Here is a 17,681-nt window from a genome sequence, read left to right as displayed (position 1 = left end):
TGGACTGAACAGTAGACATTTATTGAGAATGCAAGATATTTTTTTTTACATGGCAAGTCAACAAGAATGAAAAGAAACAACTGCCTATGTAACCGAGGTGAAAATCCTTGGTCTCACGGTGTGAACACAACGTATTTGTGCGTGTAGCTCAGTCATCTACTGTGATGTTACGGAACAGGTAAGCCATGGACTCTCCATTGTGGATGCGTCGGATGGCCTCGGCCAGGATCATACTGACGTCCACTGTCTTGATCTTGGGACACTGGAGCTTCTGGACCTCGTGAGGGACTGTATTAGTCACCACCACCTGGGGGGGGGGGGGCACAAGGACACAAAATGGAGAGCCAGGTTACAGCAGGACCTATGTTTAAGAATGTCCTTTGAATTATTAGAAAACAATAGTGTATTCACAGAGTTTGAGTATGCATTGCATATTACTGTATTTGGGTATCGGTGTGTGTACTTGTCTTTTTAAGGAAGCATTTGTTTGATTTATTCAGCAAAGAGACACTTCCGACCTTGAGAAGCTTCAAGTATCGGAGCAGCACAGACTACTCACAATAATTGTCAGTTGTGTCGATGTTAGAAAAGACAGCCATTTCAGGCTTAATAAAAACGCCTGTGCGAGTACGGCCCGTGTCCTTAGTCTTACCTCGTCGATGGCGGATTCCTCTATGAGCCGGGGGGCCTCTGCTGAGAGCAGGCCGTGTGTCGCCATGATGTAGATCTTATAGGCCCCTCTCTCTTTCAGAATCTCAGCCGCCGCCACAAAGTCCTCCACGTCGTCTATGATGTCATCCTGAGAGAGGGAAACGACAAAGGCCGAAGGTTATTAGCGTCTAGATAAATAAAAAACACTAGCTCTATCATACAGTATGTCCAAATTTACCTTACACAAGGATTTCCTCAGAACAGTGAGTGTGAAACTTCACTAGTTGATATAACACTCACTCTTGATTGTTAGCAATAGCTTGAAGGTTTTTTTTTTGTCCCATAGGGGTTAAAGTTTAAACAGAAATAAGAGACGATCAAATTCTTACCACAATGATAGCGATGCGACCTCCCACATCTCCCACTACAGTGATTGGCGGTTTCTCCTTGGCCATCATTACTGAAAGAGAAGAGAGAGATTTATCATCACTTTCAAAACAGTGGTTCAGAGGAAAATGAGGGGGAAAAAATGAGATTGAAATTATTGGGAGAGGAGATTGTGTAAGGGATCAAGTTCAACACCTGCAAAGACCATGCAAGACAGCTCTACCTCAATGTCCACAGACTGCCACAATGCCTACAGAATCATCCTGAAACTCTCATTTTGACGAAAGGACAACTAGGTGAAATGATTTGGGGTAAATATAGGGCAGCTTCAGGCATATTGCGATGATAGCAACACATGGCTTATGAGTATAGAGCTGTCTTCCTTCCCACAAATAAAACATCCGGTTTGGGATTTAGGGATCCACACAGCAACCCCATGCCATGCCAAATCACAACCAACTTCAAACCTGTTTCCTCATCGTCAGCCCAGAGGCATCCAACCAGATGTCTGCATATTTAAAAACTCAGGTTTGAATCACGAGGCTTGGAACTTGGAACTCCAAGGTGTTGACATTAGCAACAAAATGATTTTGTTCAAATAGATTTGTTAAGGCTTCAGGGGTGGAGGAGTGAGTTTTTAAATAAACAAGAATCATACCGTTGCTGAAACAGCAAGTTTGCTCGAAAAATTCTAAACTAGGAATTGATCAAGAAAAAGGATGCAGGGGAACACAACCAAGCTTGCCATCATGCCTCACTCAACCTCTGAGGTGCTTGCAATGTTTCCTTCATCTCCATTGGAGTTATAGAGAAATTGCCCAAAATTACATAACATTTATGGGGCAATGATTGACCCCATAAAATGTATGCCAATCACCAACCTGACTGGAATACAGTAGGTGCCCTCTGGTAAGGCATTTGCATTAGCAGCCATTTTGTTGGTTGTTTTGAATGGGGCAAAAATCAGATAAATGCTACATTTGAGGCATGTTGAAGGGAATGTTGACAAGCCACATGGTTTCAAACTGGTATTAATTGAAGTGCAACTCCAAAGTATACATGGGAAGAGCCATGTATTTTTCCATGATGCTTGCATGAATGCATCCAGCAGATTCTTATTGCTATCGGTAGGGTTGAATGTGATGATTTTATTAGAATTTTGGAAGTTCACAGTTAATTGTGTATTAGACAAAAGGCATGTAATGTCAAAAATGTATCAAGTGAATACCGTACAATGTAAACTTGGGATTATCTGAAAGACCTTGACATCAATTTGAGGTGAAGAAATCTGCTGTTTTACAGATATCTTGTTTCAATAAGCATACCAAATTTGGTGAAAGCCAACAGTTGGAGGGGCAGCACTTAAAATGTATTATATTCCCTTAAAAAAAATTCAATGTTTTTTTATTTTTTATTATTGTTTAAATTGTCCCCTATCCATTGCTTTAGGAATTTCCGTTGCTCCCACGACTGTCTGGCTTTCATTACGATGACAGCTAGCAGGCTAAGTGAAAAGACTATAATTGTAGGACGATTATCATTTCTACACCGTTTAAAAACAAACAAAAAAACTCAAACCCCAGGTATGTTTGACTGCACCGCCCTCGGTCTAAGCACTTAACTGAACTGAGATCTTCACAAAGTGGAATTTAGAAGGTCAGTACTGCTAGAAATGGAAACTCCCTCGGTAGACATCAACATTACATGCAGGCAGGTATAAGCGATCACAAATAGTATTGCAGGATAGGGGGTTAGCAGAAGAGAGTGGAGCATTACGGTCGTACTTGGGAGCTCTATGCCTGGGAACGAAGGCTGGTGCCTCCCTGTGTCTTCAAAAGATAAATGGTATATGTTAACACTGTCATATACAGAGAATATATAATAGACATACAGACAGACATACAGACAGCATACAGACAAACTCCTCCAGAACTGAAGACAGGTCTTCTGGTCCCATTTATCCAAGGAAAGCAACTAAAATAAAGTTTAAAATAAAGAATAACAGGGGGGGTGTCTTATTTTCTCAAAGATTAAAAAGGTGCCCATTTGCTCCGTATCTGAATTTAGCTGTTGTTTTGATAAAGGGAGACCAACCCTGTTCCTGTGTAAAGGAAGGGAGAAACCGAGAGAAGAATGAGAGAAAATTAGAAGAAAAAGGTGAGAAGAGAAATCCAGAAGCTGTGTGGAGGAGAGGGGAACGAGGAGAAGGGATGACTTATGGCCTGCAGTATTTCACAGGCATTGCCAGTAGTGTCAGGCTTCCGAGAATGATTGCTTTGTTGCTGAACCAACACATACTACATCCCTGACTGGCTGAGCCACTCCAGTTGCACACCGTCAGCATGAGGACAATGTGTGGAGGTCCTCTTTGCTACCAGTGCCTTTGGGCATTCAGGGCTGGATTTTTTATTATTTTTAAACAGCATTTCTGTGACAAATGGATTTGTAAAAATAACTCTGAGCTATGGGTTGTTATTCGGACAGTCCATAAATGTAAAATACAGTTTGTTATTTTTCTGTAAATACTGTTCCATTAGATCTCTGTAAAGCCTCGCTTTGACCCAATGCCATGTTTCAGTGTCTCTACAATGGATAGGATCAGAGTCTGGGTGTACGTACATTCACAAGTGTATGCAAGCTGCATGGGAGGCCCATCCCAGTGTCGTCTCCTCCCCATAAGCAGTGGGGGTTTAACCCTTCGGTTCAGACTCATTACCTTTCTATGGATTCCTCTGATAGACAGCAGTCAGGGCTGAACTCATCCTGTCCTGACACTAGTGGTTACATAAACCAGCACTGTCTGCTGACTAGGCAGATTATATACATGGGAGCAACACAAGTGATTTGTGTGTGTTATGGTCAAAGGCAGGGATATTTTCTAGTGTGTGTGTGTGTGTGTGTGTGTGTGTGTGCACACACGCCTGTGCATGTCAGGGGTATCTTACATGGCAGCTCCAGACCAGGGTGGCCAGAGGTGGTGCGTCCTGAAGACATTGGAGGGGGAGAGTGTCTTCCGTCGGCCATGTCAGACTCTGAACACTGGGCCTCCCCGTGCATCACCGCCAGGCCCAGCCGCAGCCGCTCAGCATAGGATTGAGCTCTGGAATGAACGCACACACAAAAAACGGATTTAAATACATACAGAGCAAATCATCACAATTACACACATCTACAGCCACAGACACTTCACATCATTACATATCCATCTTGCTGGAAAACTCCCAACCTTTATGTTACCTCTTGGCCGCCGAAGGAGACTTTGCAACGATAATGGCATTTCTGTAGTCTGGAATCTAGAAACAAATACATTACCCAAAATGATTTCACAGTTCAACACCACATTAAACTAAGCTTTAGTCAACAAATACATTATATCATGATTGAAATTATACAAGTGACTGGAGGATTCTGGGTAATGTAGACTTACTTCCTCCTGGATGTACTGTAGCAGGAAGGGCGAGGCACGCAGGTTATCAACCGGGAAACTGAAGAAGCCCTGGATCTCCTTCTGGTGAAGGTCCATTGTGATGATGTGAGTTAGCCCTGTGATAACAACAGTGGGTCAAGCCAGTGGTGTAAAATACTTAAGTAAAAATACTTTAAAGTACTACTTACAGTGGGGCAAAAAAGTATTTAGTCAGCCACCAATTGTGCAAGTTCTCCCACTTAAAAAGATGAGGCCTGTAATTTTCATCATAGGTACACTTCAACTATGACAGACAAAATGAGGAAACAAAATCCAGAAAATCACATTGTAGGATTTTTAATGAATTTATTTGCAAATTATGGTGGAAAATAAGTATTTGGTCAATAACAAAAGTTTCTCAATACTTATATTATCTTGTTACATACCCTTTGTTGGCAATGACAGAGGTCAAACGTTTTCTGTAAGTCTTCACAAGGTTCACACACACTGTAGCTGGTATTTTGGCCCATTCCGCCATGCAGATCTCGTCTAGAGCAGTGATGTTTTGGGGCTTTTGCTTGGCAACACGGACTTTCAACTCCCTCCAAAGATGTTCTATGGGGTTGAGATCTGGAGACTGGCTAGGCCACTCCAGGACCTTGAAATGCTTGTTACGAAGCCACTCCTTCGTTGCCCGGGCGGTGTGTTTGGGATCATTGTCATGCTGAAAGACCCAGCCACGTTTCATCTTCAATGCCCTTGCTGATGGAAGGAGGTTTTCACTCAAAATCTCACAATACATGGCCCCATTCATTCTTTACACGGATCAGTCGTCCTGGTCCCTTTGCAGAAAAACAGCCCCAAAGCATGATGTTTCCACCCCCATGCTTCACAGTAGGTATGGTGTTCTTTGGATGCAACTCAGTATTCTTTGTCCTCCAAACACAACGAATTGAGTTTCTACCAAAAAGTTCTATTTTGGTTTCATCTGACCACATGACATTCTCCCAATCTCCTTCTGGATCATCCAAATGCTGTCTAGCAAACTTCAGACGGGCCTGGACATGTACTGGCTTAAGCAGGGGGACACATCTGACACTGCAGGATTTGAGTCCCTGGCGGCGTAGTGTGTTACTGATGGTAGGCTTTGTTACATTGGTCCCAGCTCTCTGCAGGTCATTCACTAGGTCCCCCCGTATGGTTCTGGGATTTTTGCTCACCGTTCTTGTGATCATTTTGACCCCACGCGGTGAGATCTTGCGTGGAGCACCAGATCGAGGGAGATTATCAGTGGTCTTGTATGTCTTCCATTTCCAAATAATTGCTCCCGCAGTTGATTTCTTCAAACCAAGCTGCTTACCTATTGCAGATTCAGTCTTCCCAGCCTGTTGCAGGTCTACAATTTTGTTTCTGGTGTCCTTTGACAGCTCTTTGGTCTTGGCCATAGTGGAGTTTGGAGTGTGACTGTTTGAGGTTGTGGACAGGTGTCTTTTATACTGATATCAAGTTCAAACAGGTGCCATTAATACAGGTAACGAGTGGAGGACAGAGGAGCCTCTTAAAGAAGAAGTTACAGGCCTGTGAGAGCCAGAAATCTTGCTTGTTTGTAGATGACCAAATACTTATTTTCCACCATAATTTGCAAATAAATTCATTAAATCCTACAATGTGATTTTCTGGATTTTTTTCTCTCATTTTGTCTGTCATAGTTGAAGTGTACCTATGATAAATTACAGGCCTCTCATCTTTAAGTGGGAGAACTTGCACAATGGTGGCTGACTAAATACTTTTTTTGCCCCACTGTATTTAAAACCAGATAGTTTGACTTTTACTCAAGTAGTATTTTACTGCGTGACTTGCAGTTTTACTTGAGTAAAAGTAGATACCTTAATAGAAAATGACTCAATTATGGCAATTTTGCAACACCCGAGCTAGACCGGCTCACATATGTGCTTGTGCGAATTATAATTTTGTCCATCCCCAACCAGACACATGTGTGAAAACCAAGTGTAAATCAATTATATTAATTTCAGGGCAGGTCGGAAAAAAACCATGAATGAACATTTAGCTAGCTAGCTAGTTTGCCTTGGAGATTAACATTGGATTTAAACTGACATGCATATGGTCCTCTTTTTAGCTGGTTCTTTGTAGAAGTTTGACCCGGTGTTATACAAAATAGTATTTCTCTACTCTGACGACTAATCCACAGATACATAGTAAAACACAGTTTGTTTTTAGTTCGTTATCTTTTTTTTTTTGGATTATTCTCTCCTCGTTCGTCTATCAACCACCCACGTGGGTTTGTATCCTCGTGAACCAAACCAAGTTCTATTTTAGCTTTCGGCAACACAGACGCTCGTTGACGCACGCGAGCAATGTGGATAAATTATTGAATAACATGCATGTGTAAAAAAATAAAATAAATGCAATGCTTAAGCATGCAACGTGCCCGGTCCAGTCAGTGTTAGCTTTTACAGAGTGACTCAATAAGTGTTTCCCTATTAAAATACCATAATATGACCGTTGGCTTTTCTGCTAGCTGCATGTGGTGACAGAGTTCATGGACTTGCTATGGTGTAACGTTACCCAGCCCAGTCTCAGATCATTTCGTATTATTCTGTACGTAAATCAGAAAACACTCCATTTAATATAATATGTTACGTTTCATTTGGTATTTATTAATTTGTGGATGTCCATCACCCATTTCGTATGATATGTGATAAATTACAATTTGTATTATGTCCACATAGCTCAAGCAGTAGGAAGCGCTCTCATCCATTTATATACAGATACAGTCTTATACTCAGCTGGCCCCTCCCCGGATTTTGTGTTAAACGCTCTACAAAGCCTTCTTAGTGTCCAACAAGCTTTCTCTGCCCTTAACCTTGTTCTGAACGCCTCCAAAACAAAGGTCATGTGGTTTGGTAAGAAGAACGCCCCTCTCCCCACCGGTGTGATTACTACCTCTTAGGGTTTAGAGCTTAGGTAGTCACCCCATACAAGTACTTAGGAGTATGGCTAGATGGTACACTGTCCTCTCAGCACATTTCAAAGCTGCAGGTTAAAGTTAAATCTAGACTTGGTTTCCTCTATCGTAATTGCACCTCTTCCACCCCAACTGCTTAACTAACCCTGATTCAGATGACCATCCTACCCATGTTAGACTAAGGAGACATAATTTATAGATGGGCAGGTAATGGTGCTCTCGGGCAGCTAGATGTTCTTTACCATTCTGCCATCAGATTTGCCACCAATGCTCCTTATAGGACACATCACTGCACTCTGTAAACTGGTCATCTCTGTAGACCCGTCGCAAGACGCACTGGTTGATGCTTATTTATAAAACCCTCTCGGGCCTCACTCCCCCCTTATCTGAGATGCCTCGTGCAGCCCTCAACCTCCACATACAACACCTGTTCTGCTGGTCACTCCTCTTTTCAGTTAGATGCAGCGAGCGACTGGAGCGAGGTGCAAAAAAAAAAAAAATCACTCAAACTGGACCGTTTTATCTCCATCTCTTCATTCAAAGATGGAATCGTAGACACTCTTACTGACAGTTGTGGCTGCTTCACGTGTATTGTGGTCTCTACCTTCTTGCCCTTTGTGCTGTTTTCTGTGCCCAATGTTTGTACCATGCTTCGTGCTGCTGCCATGTTGTTGTGTTGCTGCCATGCTTTGTCGTCGTCTTAGGTCTCTCTTTTCATCGTGATATGCGTTTTGTCCTATTTTTATTTATTTTAATCCCAGCCCCCGTAGGCGGTCTTTTGGTAGGCCGTCATAGTAAATAAGAATTTGTTCTTAACTGACTTGCCTAGTTAAATAAAAGGTTGAATAAAAATAAACTACAAATTTGCAAAATGTATGATACGGTTAAGGTTAGCTAAAAGGGTTAAGGTTGGGGGAAGGGTTAGCTAACATGCTAAGTAGCAAGTCGTTGAAAAGTAGTTGAAACGTTGAAGTTGTCCGTGATGACATTTGAACTCACAACCTTTGGGTTGCTAGACGGTCGCCTTATAAGCCCACCCACCCGACTTCAATTTTTGCCTTAGACCATTGTGTCTTATGTAACCATACGTAACATATCATACAATTTGAGTGTCCGGGATTTACATTTCCTGTTACGTCTAGTAGATCATCAAGGACAACAACCACCCGAGCCACAGCCTTTTCACCCCGCTATCGTCCAGAAGGCGAGGTCAGTACAGGTGCATCAAAGCTGGGAACGAGAGACTGAAAAACAGCTTCCATTTCAAGGCCATCAGACTGCTAAATAGCCATTACTAGCATATTAAAGGCTGCTGCCTTATATAAACTTGAAATCATCACTGGCCACTTTAATAATGGAACACTAGTCACTTTAATAATGTTTACATATTCTTGCATTACTCATCTCATATGTATATACACTGTATTCTATCTTAGTCTGTCGCTCTGACATTGCTCGTCCATATATTTATAGATTCTTAATTCCATTCCTTAGATGTGTGTTTTGTTGTGAAATTGTTAGATATACTTGTTAGATATTACTGCACTGTTGGCGCTAGAAACAAGCATTTTGCTACACCCGCAATAACATCTATTAAACATGCATGCATGTATGCGACCAATAAAATTTGATACCAGACTGCGTTACCTCCCTGTATGTGATTTTTTTTTTAAAGTTTAATTAACCACATGTACAACTTATCTTAGCAGTGTTGTAACCATCTTCCTACAACATTGTAAGCTACTATGCAAAAAATAATAATAATTAAAATCACTATTGGTATCACAACAACGAGAAAGCCACATGATGCATACAGTAGCCATATAGTAACATACCGGCTTTAGCGAGCATGGAGGCCAGCAGCTTGCAGACAATGGAGCCTCTCTTCCTCATCTTGCACTGCTTGCTGTAAGGGAAGTAGGGGATGACCCCAATGATGTTCTTGGCACAGTTAGTCTTGAGAGCATAGGCCATGACCAGCAGCTCCATGATGGCCGTGTTCACATCTCTGGGTAGGACAAAAGAACCATTCAAGAGACACTGGAGCAAAATGGACAGAGATAAGATAACATAATAAGATAAGCAAGAGTGAGATAAGAGTAGTTGTTGTAGATATTTCAGTAAAACTGTTGAATAAAACTGGCTGTTGTGTTGTCATGGTTTTAATTTGCATGTCGCAGTAACTGACGGGGTATAAAATTCAAGATGTCTCAAAACCACATTAACACACTCAGAGCGTTCGCGCTCGGAGTTAACACTCGTCTTTGTTCAAACACATTCACTACACATTTAAGTGAGTGAGTCTATGACGCGAGTCAGTATCCTACAATGTTAAACTTACTTGACTACGTGCCCATTGTCCTGGCACTAATCGCCACATTGTAAGACAAGACGTTGAGCGCCACACTAATAGTCGTTCCCTAAACCCTGAAGTATAACCTTGAAAGCTATGGGGCATTTCTAAATAATTAAGCCTCGAGATCGTATCGAAGAATGACTCCATTGTTGTATGGGATTCAGCCAGTTCATGAGAGAAGCAGAGGCAAACTTTGTTGGAGACTTGATGCACTTTTATTAACACTATAATTAGTAATCAAAGATAACGTCTTATTACTTAACTAATATAAAGAGTGCAGTAAGGTAGTGCCAGAGAAGATTTGACCTAGGCAGCCTCCTGAAACAGCAGAGCCAACCACAAGCATTAAAAAGGGCAACTCAACCCCAATTTCACCCGTTGCATGTTCTCAAAAATGCATTCAGGCTAGAAGTTGTGGGTGGAAGGAATTGGTAAACATAGTTGTACCTGATCCCAACACTTTCTCACTAAAGCATAATCTGACAATAACATTATGTGCATTGTGAGCAAATACATCTCTGGACAGTTAGCGCACAGTGGTTAGTCACCAAGTTCCTGGCATCTATTGCCACTTGCGGTTTAAGATCAAATCCCACTTGGAGTGCAAAAAACATATTTTAAATGTGGACTCACATTGCAGTATTGTGCTGAGGGGGGAAAAATGCAATCGTCACCTTGAAAATTAAGATTAGGGGCTTAATTCAATCCAACCTATATTGTAATATTTACACAGTAGCTCTTCTTCCAACGATCAAATTAACTCAGATTGGTCTTGGGTACCAGGGCCGGCTCGCTCATTAGGTAGGATTAGGCGTCCACCTATGGTGACAGATCGACTAGGGCGCCATATTCTGAGCTAAACTGACCAAGACTTACCTCCAACCTCACAATTAATTATTTATTTCACCTTTATTTAACCAGGTAGGCTAGTTGAGAACAAGTTCTCCTTTACAACTGCAACCTGGCCAAGATAAAGCAAAGCACATCGACACATACAGAGTTACACTTGGAATAAACAAACAGTCAATAATATAGTAGAAAAAGTCTATATACAGTGTGTGAAAATGAGGTAATGCAATAAATAGGCCATAGTGGTGAGGTAATTACGATATAGCAATTAAACACTGGAGTGATAGATGTGCAGAGTTGAGATACTTGGGTGCAAAGTAGCAAAATAAATAAAGTATGGGGATGAGGTAGTTGGATGGGATATTTACAGATGGGCTATGTACAGGTGCAATGATCTGTGAGCTGCTCTGACAGCTGGTGCTTGACGTTAGAGAGGGGGAGAAGGAGATATGAGTCTCCAGCTTAAGGTGGGCACTGATGCTGCCCTATGATAAGCATTGTAAACTTTGTCAAAGGCAGGGCTGCAAAATATTTAACTTGTCCATTCCAAGCGTGCCTCTCCAGAGTGCAGTTGGAGACATACCATCATTTTTTTTTTTACATAAATCATGTAGCATATGGTAGAAAGAGTATGTGGTCTTTCCTGTAGCCTAAAGGCTGGAGATAAAATGTATAACAACATAATGAGACGAACCATGTTTACATCATGCAGCTTTCTCCAATCCAATTGTCTAACCTAAATGGTGTCCAATCAAATCAAGAATGCGCTGACATCTTGACAAACATCCTAAAAACAGGATGGGTCAAAGTAAAATAGACAATATGGAATGGACAATCAGGCTACTCACAATTGCTGTCCAGGACTTTCATCCTGTGTGCTAAATTTCATGTGTACGCCTACATGTTTTTTTACAAGCTGATATTAGCGAAAAATAAAATTTTGCATTTCCCACTGTGTAAACACATCGCAAATAGGCTCCGGATAACGCCTACTGATACAATTGGATTGCTGATAGTCAGAGCTTAAAAAGCCAAATTGATTAGTCACAGGAATGAGGACTAATAAAGCCAATGCAACGGCCTGTTTTAATGTTTTTAATGGGCCTACACCACAAAGATGGGCATTCATAAATTTCCATTGTGGTCAGACATGGTTGACTACACCCCTGTAAGGACGGACCGACAGTCTTTTGGACATCTTGTTTTGATCTGGTCATCTTTGTTTTTCATAGGGTAGGCCTACCACATAGATAGCATTCCTAAAATTCTATTTTAGACAACACTGTAGGCCAGGGATGGGCATCTCCAGTCCTCTAGGGCCAAACTCGTCACACTTTTGCCCCAGATAACAAATCTGACACCAATAATCAACAAATGAGCATCTGCAGTTTAGAATGGAATGAAGTGTCAGTGGCTGTGTTTACCAGAGATGTGGAACAAGTTTGACTCCTCTCCCGCCCCCAAGGACTGGAGTTGACCATCCCTGCTGTAGACTATACCTCGGTAAGAACGGACCGATACGGACGCCTTTTGGACTTCTTTTTTTGTCCGGTCTGGACCAGCCTTTATTTGCAACAAACATACGTCTATGAATTACATCTTGTCAACTTTCATTCAGAACCGAAAGTGAATCTTCAACATCTTCAACATCTGGAAAAATTGACTTTAGATGTCTTTCCAACATAATTTTGCTGACTGGGACTATTGTTGAAGGGGCGCCAATTTTTGTTGTCTCGCCTTGGTGTGCAGAAGGGCCCAGGACCAGTCCTGTAGTTACTGTATAAAACCCTACAACTACTACCAGGGATAAATATTGTAAATTAAGGATTTGAAATAAAAAAGTATCTTCTCCATGTGGGATTGGAAATCACAGCCATTGAACTATGAGCCACTAATTAGTCATAGCAGTTGGGGAGAAAATACGAGTTGACAGCGCCACCATTGTCACCCATTTCTCATTATGATGGATATAGCTACGAATATAAACGTAAAATCCTCAAAGCCTACATGTTTTTATTCTTCGTAAAAGCACATAAGTGTATGAAACGGTAAGCAAAAAATTGATCATATGTGGAAATGTGCTTTACTGCCTTTTGAATTGTGTGTAACGTCAGTAGTCTAGTCAATGAAGCCTTATGCAAAATATACTGGCACACTCCACTTACCAGACCATTACCAAATAAGGCGTGTGGTCACCTGCTTTTATAGTGAGCCTCGAGGTGGTACCACCTAGCACATCTAGAAGGGAGTGTATTTCATACCAAACCTCTCCCTTGAGATGAAGAGGCACCTTCTCAAGGTGCCTTCTTTTACATGACAATTTCAATGGTTGAGTTTAACCGTTATGGACAAAAAGAGCTAGATTTACTACTAAAATACCTAAATATATCACTTTTGCAACGAACTGTCAAAATGAAGACCAGAATTTATTTGTTTCACTATAAATAAGCCTAAAACATCTGGTTTTAGACTAAAAAAATACATTTAAAAAGTTCAGGAAAGTTACTTGTTACAGGTCAGTGCCGCCTAGCTGGCTGTTAATATTGCCATCTCAATTTCCCAGGCAGCTCCTGCCAACCAATGAATGACATAACCACTGGATGAAAATATGTTTGTGGAAGACAGATGTAACGAATGTGAAACGGCTAGCTTAGTTAGTGGTGCGCGCTAAATAGCGTTTCAATCGGTGACGTCACTTGCTCTGAGACCTTGAAGTAGTGGTTCCCCATGCTCTGCAAGGGCCGCGGCTTTTGTGGAGCGATGGGTAACGATGCGTGTGACTGTTGTTGATGTGTGCAGAGGGTCCCTGGTTCGTGCCCGGGTATGGGCGAGGGGAAGGTCTAAAGTTATACTGTTACACAGAAACCCATGGGGGGTCATATTCTGACTGATCAGCGATAAATCAACAATGGCTGCCTAATTTCAAAAGGGAATACATTTACGTTCCTCTCATCTAGTTTCCATTGATCAATTTGGTTCTGTGGCGATACTGCAAATCCAACCAAATAGAATATACACACTTTAAGACGGTGTAGAAGACATGACACCCGGATCCTCTCACCTTGGAATGGTCTGAATGATAAAGATGTCTTGACCACGAACAGACTCTTTCACATCCACCCTGGTTTCTGTAAATAAAAAAGCAGCAAATCAGTTCCAGGAGCAAGTAACCCCAGACACAGTTTGCCGACCATCATCTACGGTGCATTCGGAAGCTATTCAGACCCCTTGACTTTCACGTAACAGCCTTGACCGAAAATGTATTCAATAAAAATGTTTCTTCAAGCTACACACAATACCCCATAATGATAAATCAAAAACAGGTTGTTTTTTTAAATTGCACAATTACATACAAATTAAAACTGAAATACCGTATTTACATAAGTATCAAGACCTTTTGCTATGAGACTCGAAATTGAGCTCAGGTGCATCCTGTTTCCATTGATCATCCTTGAGAGGTTTCTACAACATGATTGAAGTCCACCTGTGTTAAATTCAAATGACTGAGTAGGATTTGGAAACACACACACCTGTCTATATATAATGTCACACAGTTGACAGTGCATGTCAGAGCAAAAAACCAAGCCATGCGGTCGAAGGAATTGTCCGTAGAGCTTAGAGACGGGCTTGTGTCGAGGCACAGATCAGGGGAATGATACCAAAAAATGTCTGCAGCATTTAAGGTCTCCAAGAACACAGTGGCCTCCATTCTTAAATGGAAGAAGTTTGGAACCACCAAGACTCTTCCTAGAGCTGGACGCCTGGCCAAACTGAGCAATCTGGGGAGAAGGGCCTTGGTCAGGGAGGTGACCAGGAACCTGATGGTCACTCTGACAGAGCTCCAGAGTTCCTCTGTGGAGATTGTCCTCCTTCTGGAAGGTTCTCATCTCCTCCAAACAAGCCTTTATGGTAGAGTGGCAGGCGGAAGCCACTCCTCAGTAAAAGGCACGTTGACAGCCTGCTTGAAGTTTGTCCTAAGGCACCTAAAGACTCTCAGACTACGTGAAAGAAGTTTATTTGATGTGATGAAACCAAGATTGATCTTTGGCCAGAATGCCAAGTGTCTCATCTGGAGGAAACCTGGCACCATCCCTACATGAAGCATGGTGGTGGCAGCATCATACTGTGTGGATGTTTTTCAGCGGCAGAGACTAGGAGACTAGTCCGGATTGAGGGAAAGATGAAAATTAGAGAAAGATCCTTGTTAAAAACCTGCTCCAGAGCGCTCAGGACCTAAGGACATTGATCCTAAGCACACAGCCAAGACAGTGTAGGAGTGGCTTTGGGACAAGTCTCTAAATGTCCTTGAGTGGCCCAGCCAGAGCCCAGACTTAAACGAGATCGAATATCTCTGGAGAGACCTGAAAATAGCTGTCCAGTGACTCTCCCCCCATCCAACCTGAGAGCTTGAGAGGATCTGCAGAGAAAAATGGAAGAAACTCCCCAAATACAGCTGTGCCAAGCTTATAGCATCATACCCAGGAAGACTTGAGGCTGTAATCGCTGCCAAAGGTGTTTCAACAAAGTACTGAGTAAAGGGTACTTATGTAAATGTGATATCAGTTTATTTTTCATAAATTTGCAAAAATGTCAAAGCCTGTTTTTGCTTTGTCATTATGTGGTATTGTGTGTAGATTGAAAGAAAACAATTGAATCAGTTTTAGAATAGGGCTGTAACGTAACAAAATGTGGAAAAAGTCAAGGAGTCTGAATACTTTCCAAATGCACTGTATACCAGGGATATTTAGCTCTTACACTACGAGGTCCAGAGCCTGCTGGTTCTGTTCTACCTGATAATTAATTGCAAACCTGGTGTCCCAAGGCATATAAATCCTTTTCATTCGCCATTCAGAGGGTGCCTTTGAACAGGGTATGGTAACAGGTGCACCGGTTTTTTTTACTCAAAATGCTTTTGGAATGTGTACTCAAGTGCTTTAACAAAATTGTATGCCATTTGTAAATACGAATAAAATAATTAAATTATGAGCCTAGTTGGTTTAGCCACGGAAAAAAAACAGGAACCTTTCCAATGGCTATGATTGGCTGAGATAATGGATGGGCTGGTCAAGCCAATTGGATTGGTCTGCCATGTAGCTTCTTTCTTTAGCGTGAGCTGCTCAGTATGTGTAGGTAATCCTTTCGAACGCTTTTTGAAAGATATCACAAAGAACTGCAAAAGTGTTGCTAATGCTCTCCACTTTCATGAGGACAGTTTTGAAATTGGTGGAATGCCCGGTGGAAGCAGAGTATGACAGCTAAGGAGATAGAGAAAATTCTGCCGTTTGATTGCAAATACGCGGAGGGAGTCAAAAATAGAACACAGAGAAGGCTGTTGTATAAAACACTTGTCTCCGGATTACATCTTCAAACTAAGGGCAACCATCGCATTGGTGAGGGAGAAGCGTTAATCTATGAATACATGTAAGAGTCTAGCTAGCTACAATTTCCGATATTATACGTTTCTAATTTTGGCAGAAAATAATTTAGCTGGCTAGCTGTCTCGCTAGATAACATTACATGTATGATATGTGTAGTAATATTATTCAAACCTCAGAGCCATTTGAATTGCTACCTATAGCCTAATGTTACCTAGCTAAGAAACATTGAACCTAGTTGGTTAGCTTTACCTCGCTGAAAATTCATAAAGGACAGTAACGTTATGAGTTGGGATTATGGTTCATTGTTGAGCTAGCTAGCTAACAAAAAAAAAAAAAACACTCCACTATGCAAGTAAACGTTCACTGTACCATTTACACCTTCTGTATCATATGCTTGTGACAAATAAACAGATTTTATTTAATATTTTGCGTGTTTAACAGAGACAGTAATGTGAAGAACATGACCAGCACCGAAGTCAAATTAGATAACGTTAGGCCAACTAGACAGTGTCCAAGTTCAATAAATAAAATTATGTCACAATCACAAGCTATTTTCTGTAGTTAGCTTGCCATTAAAACCTCAGAGATCGGGCTACTTTTTTCAACATTCTGTTAAAAATCGCGCAACATTTCAACGTCCTGCTACTCATGCCAGGAATATAGTATATACATATGATTAGTATGTGTGCATAGAAAACACTGACGTTTCTAGAACTGGTTCAATTGTGTCTGTGACTATAACAGAACGAGTTCCGTGGTCAAAATCGCCAGAAAACCTGGTCACTAAATCGGAGAAAAAAAATCAATCCGCCAGTCCATGTATTGTCTATTGGAAGGAAAAATACTTAAGGCTGAGGATACAGTTCCTATAGCTTCCACACGATGTCGCCAGTGTTGTGATTTCGATTCAACTAAATCGTTGGTCATCTGAGTAATAGCCACATCCGGTTGTCAAGTCCACAGCTGTAAACAATGGAACCGGAAAAGTTGACTACGTTTCCCAAACTTGTGCCTATTGAATACAGATCGCTCCGTGATCAATTTGATCGTTTATTAACGTTTAGTAATACCTAAAGTTGGATTACAGAAGTAGTTTGAAGTGTTTTGTCAAAGTTTATAGGCAACTTTTTTAATTAAAAAAAATAACGTCGCGTTTAAAAAATGTGTTTTTACTGGATCTGACGGTCTTCATAAATGGACATTTTGGGTACACAAGGACCGATTTAATCGAAAAAAAAGACCCAATTGTGATGTTTATGGGACATATAAGAGTGCCAACAAAGAATCTCGTCAAAGGTAATGAATGTTTTATATTTTATTTCTGCGTTTTGTGTAGCGCCGGCTACGCTAATTCCTTTGTTTACGTCCCCTTCTGGTATTTCGGCGTGTTGCCTGCTATCAGATAATAGCTACTCATGCTTTCGCCGAAAAGCATTTTACAAATCTGACTCGTTGGCTAGATTCACAATGAGTGTAGCTTGAATTGACAACCCTGCATGTGAATTTTAATGAACGTTTGAGTTTTAACGAGTGCTATTAGCATTTGGCGTAGCGCATTTGCATTTATTGTTGGCAGGGGGTGCGGTTGCGTCCCGGGTGGGCCAGACAGGTTAACTTGTAAATAATGATCTTGTTGTGAGTTTATTTACCTTAAATAATTCATACAAA

At 41.3% G+C, this 17,681-nt stretch overlaps 1 protein-coding gene across 2 annotated transcripts in view; it reads right to left on the bottom strand.

Moving 5' to 3' along the window:
• Positions 1–17,681, bottom strand: part of LOC135522792 (phosphoribosyl pyrophosphate synthase-associated protein 1-like) — a 30,361-nt gene continuing 12,680 nt past the window's right edge. The window contains exons 3-11 of one of the 2 annotated variants that reach the window (XM_064949396.1): positions 13,697–13,763; positions 9,266–9,438; positions 4,466–4,581; positions 4,276–4,331; positions 3,984–4,138; positions 2,823–2,867; positions 1,041–1,111; positions 653–799; positions 1–307 (exon numbers count right to left, since the gene is read on the bottom strand). In XM_064949396.1, the coding sequence (XP_064805468.1) occupies positions 149–307; positions 653–799; positions 1,041–1,111; positions 2,823–2,867; positions 3,984–4,138; positions 4,276–4,331; positions 4,466–4,581; positions 9,266–9,438; positions 13,697–13,763 (989 nt within the window). In that variant the 3' untranslated portion in view covers positions 1–148. The remainder of the gene's footprint in view (positions 308–652; positions 800–1,040; positions 1,112–2,822; positions 2,868–3,983; positions 4,139–4,275; positions 4,332–4,465; positions 4,582–9,265; positions 9,439–13,696; positions 13,764–17,681) is intronic. The other variant, XM_064949403.1, reaches the window with a different exon arrangement.

The sequence above is a fragment of the Oncorhynchus masou genome, chromosome 4 (assembly GCF_036934945.1).
Source record: "Oncorhynchus masou masou isolate Uvic2021 chromosome 4, UVic_Omas_1.1, whole genome shotgun sequence".
Taxonomy (NCBI): Eukaryota; Metazoa; Chordata; class Actinopteri; order Salmoniformes; family Salmonidae; genus Oncorhynchus; species Oncorhynchus masou.
This window is presented reverse-complemented; position numbering and strand designations above follow the sequence as displayed.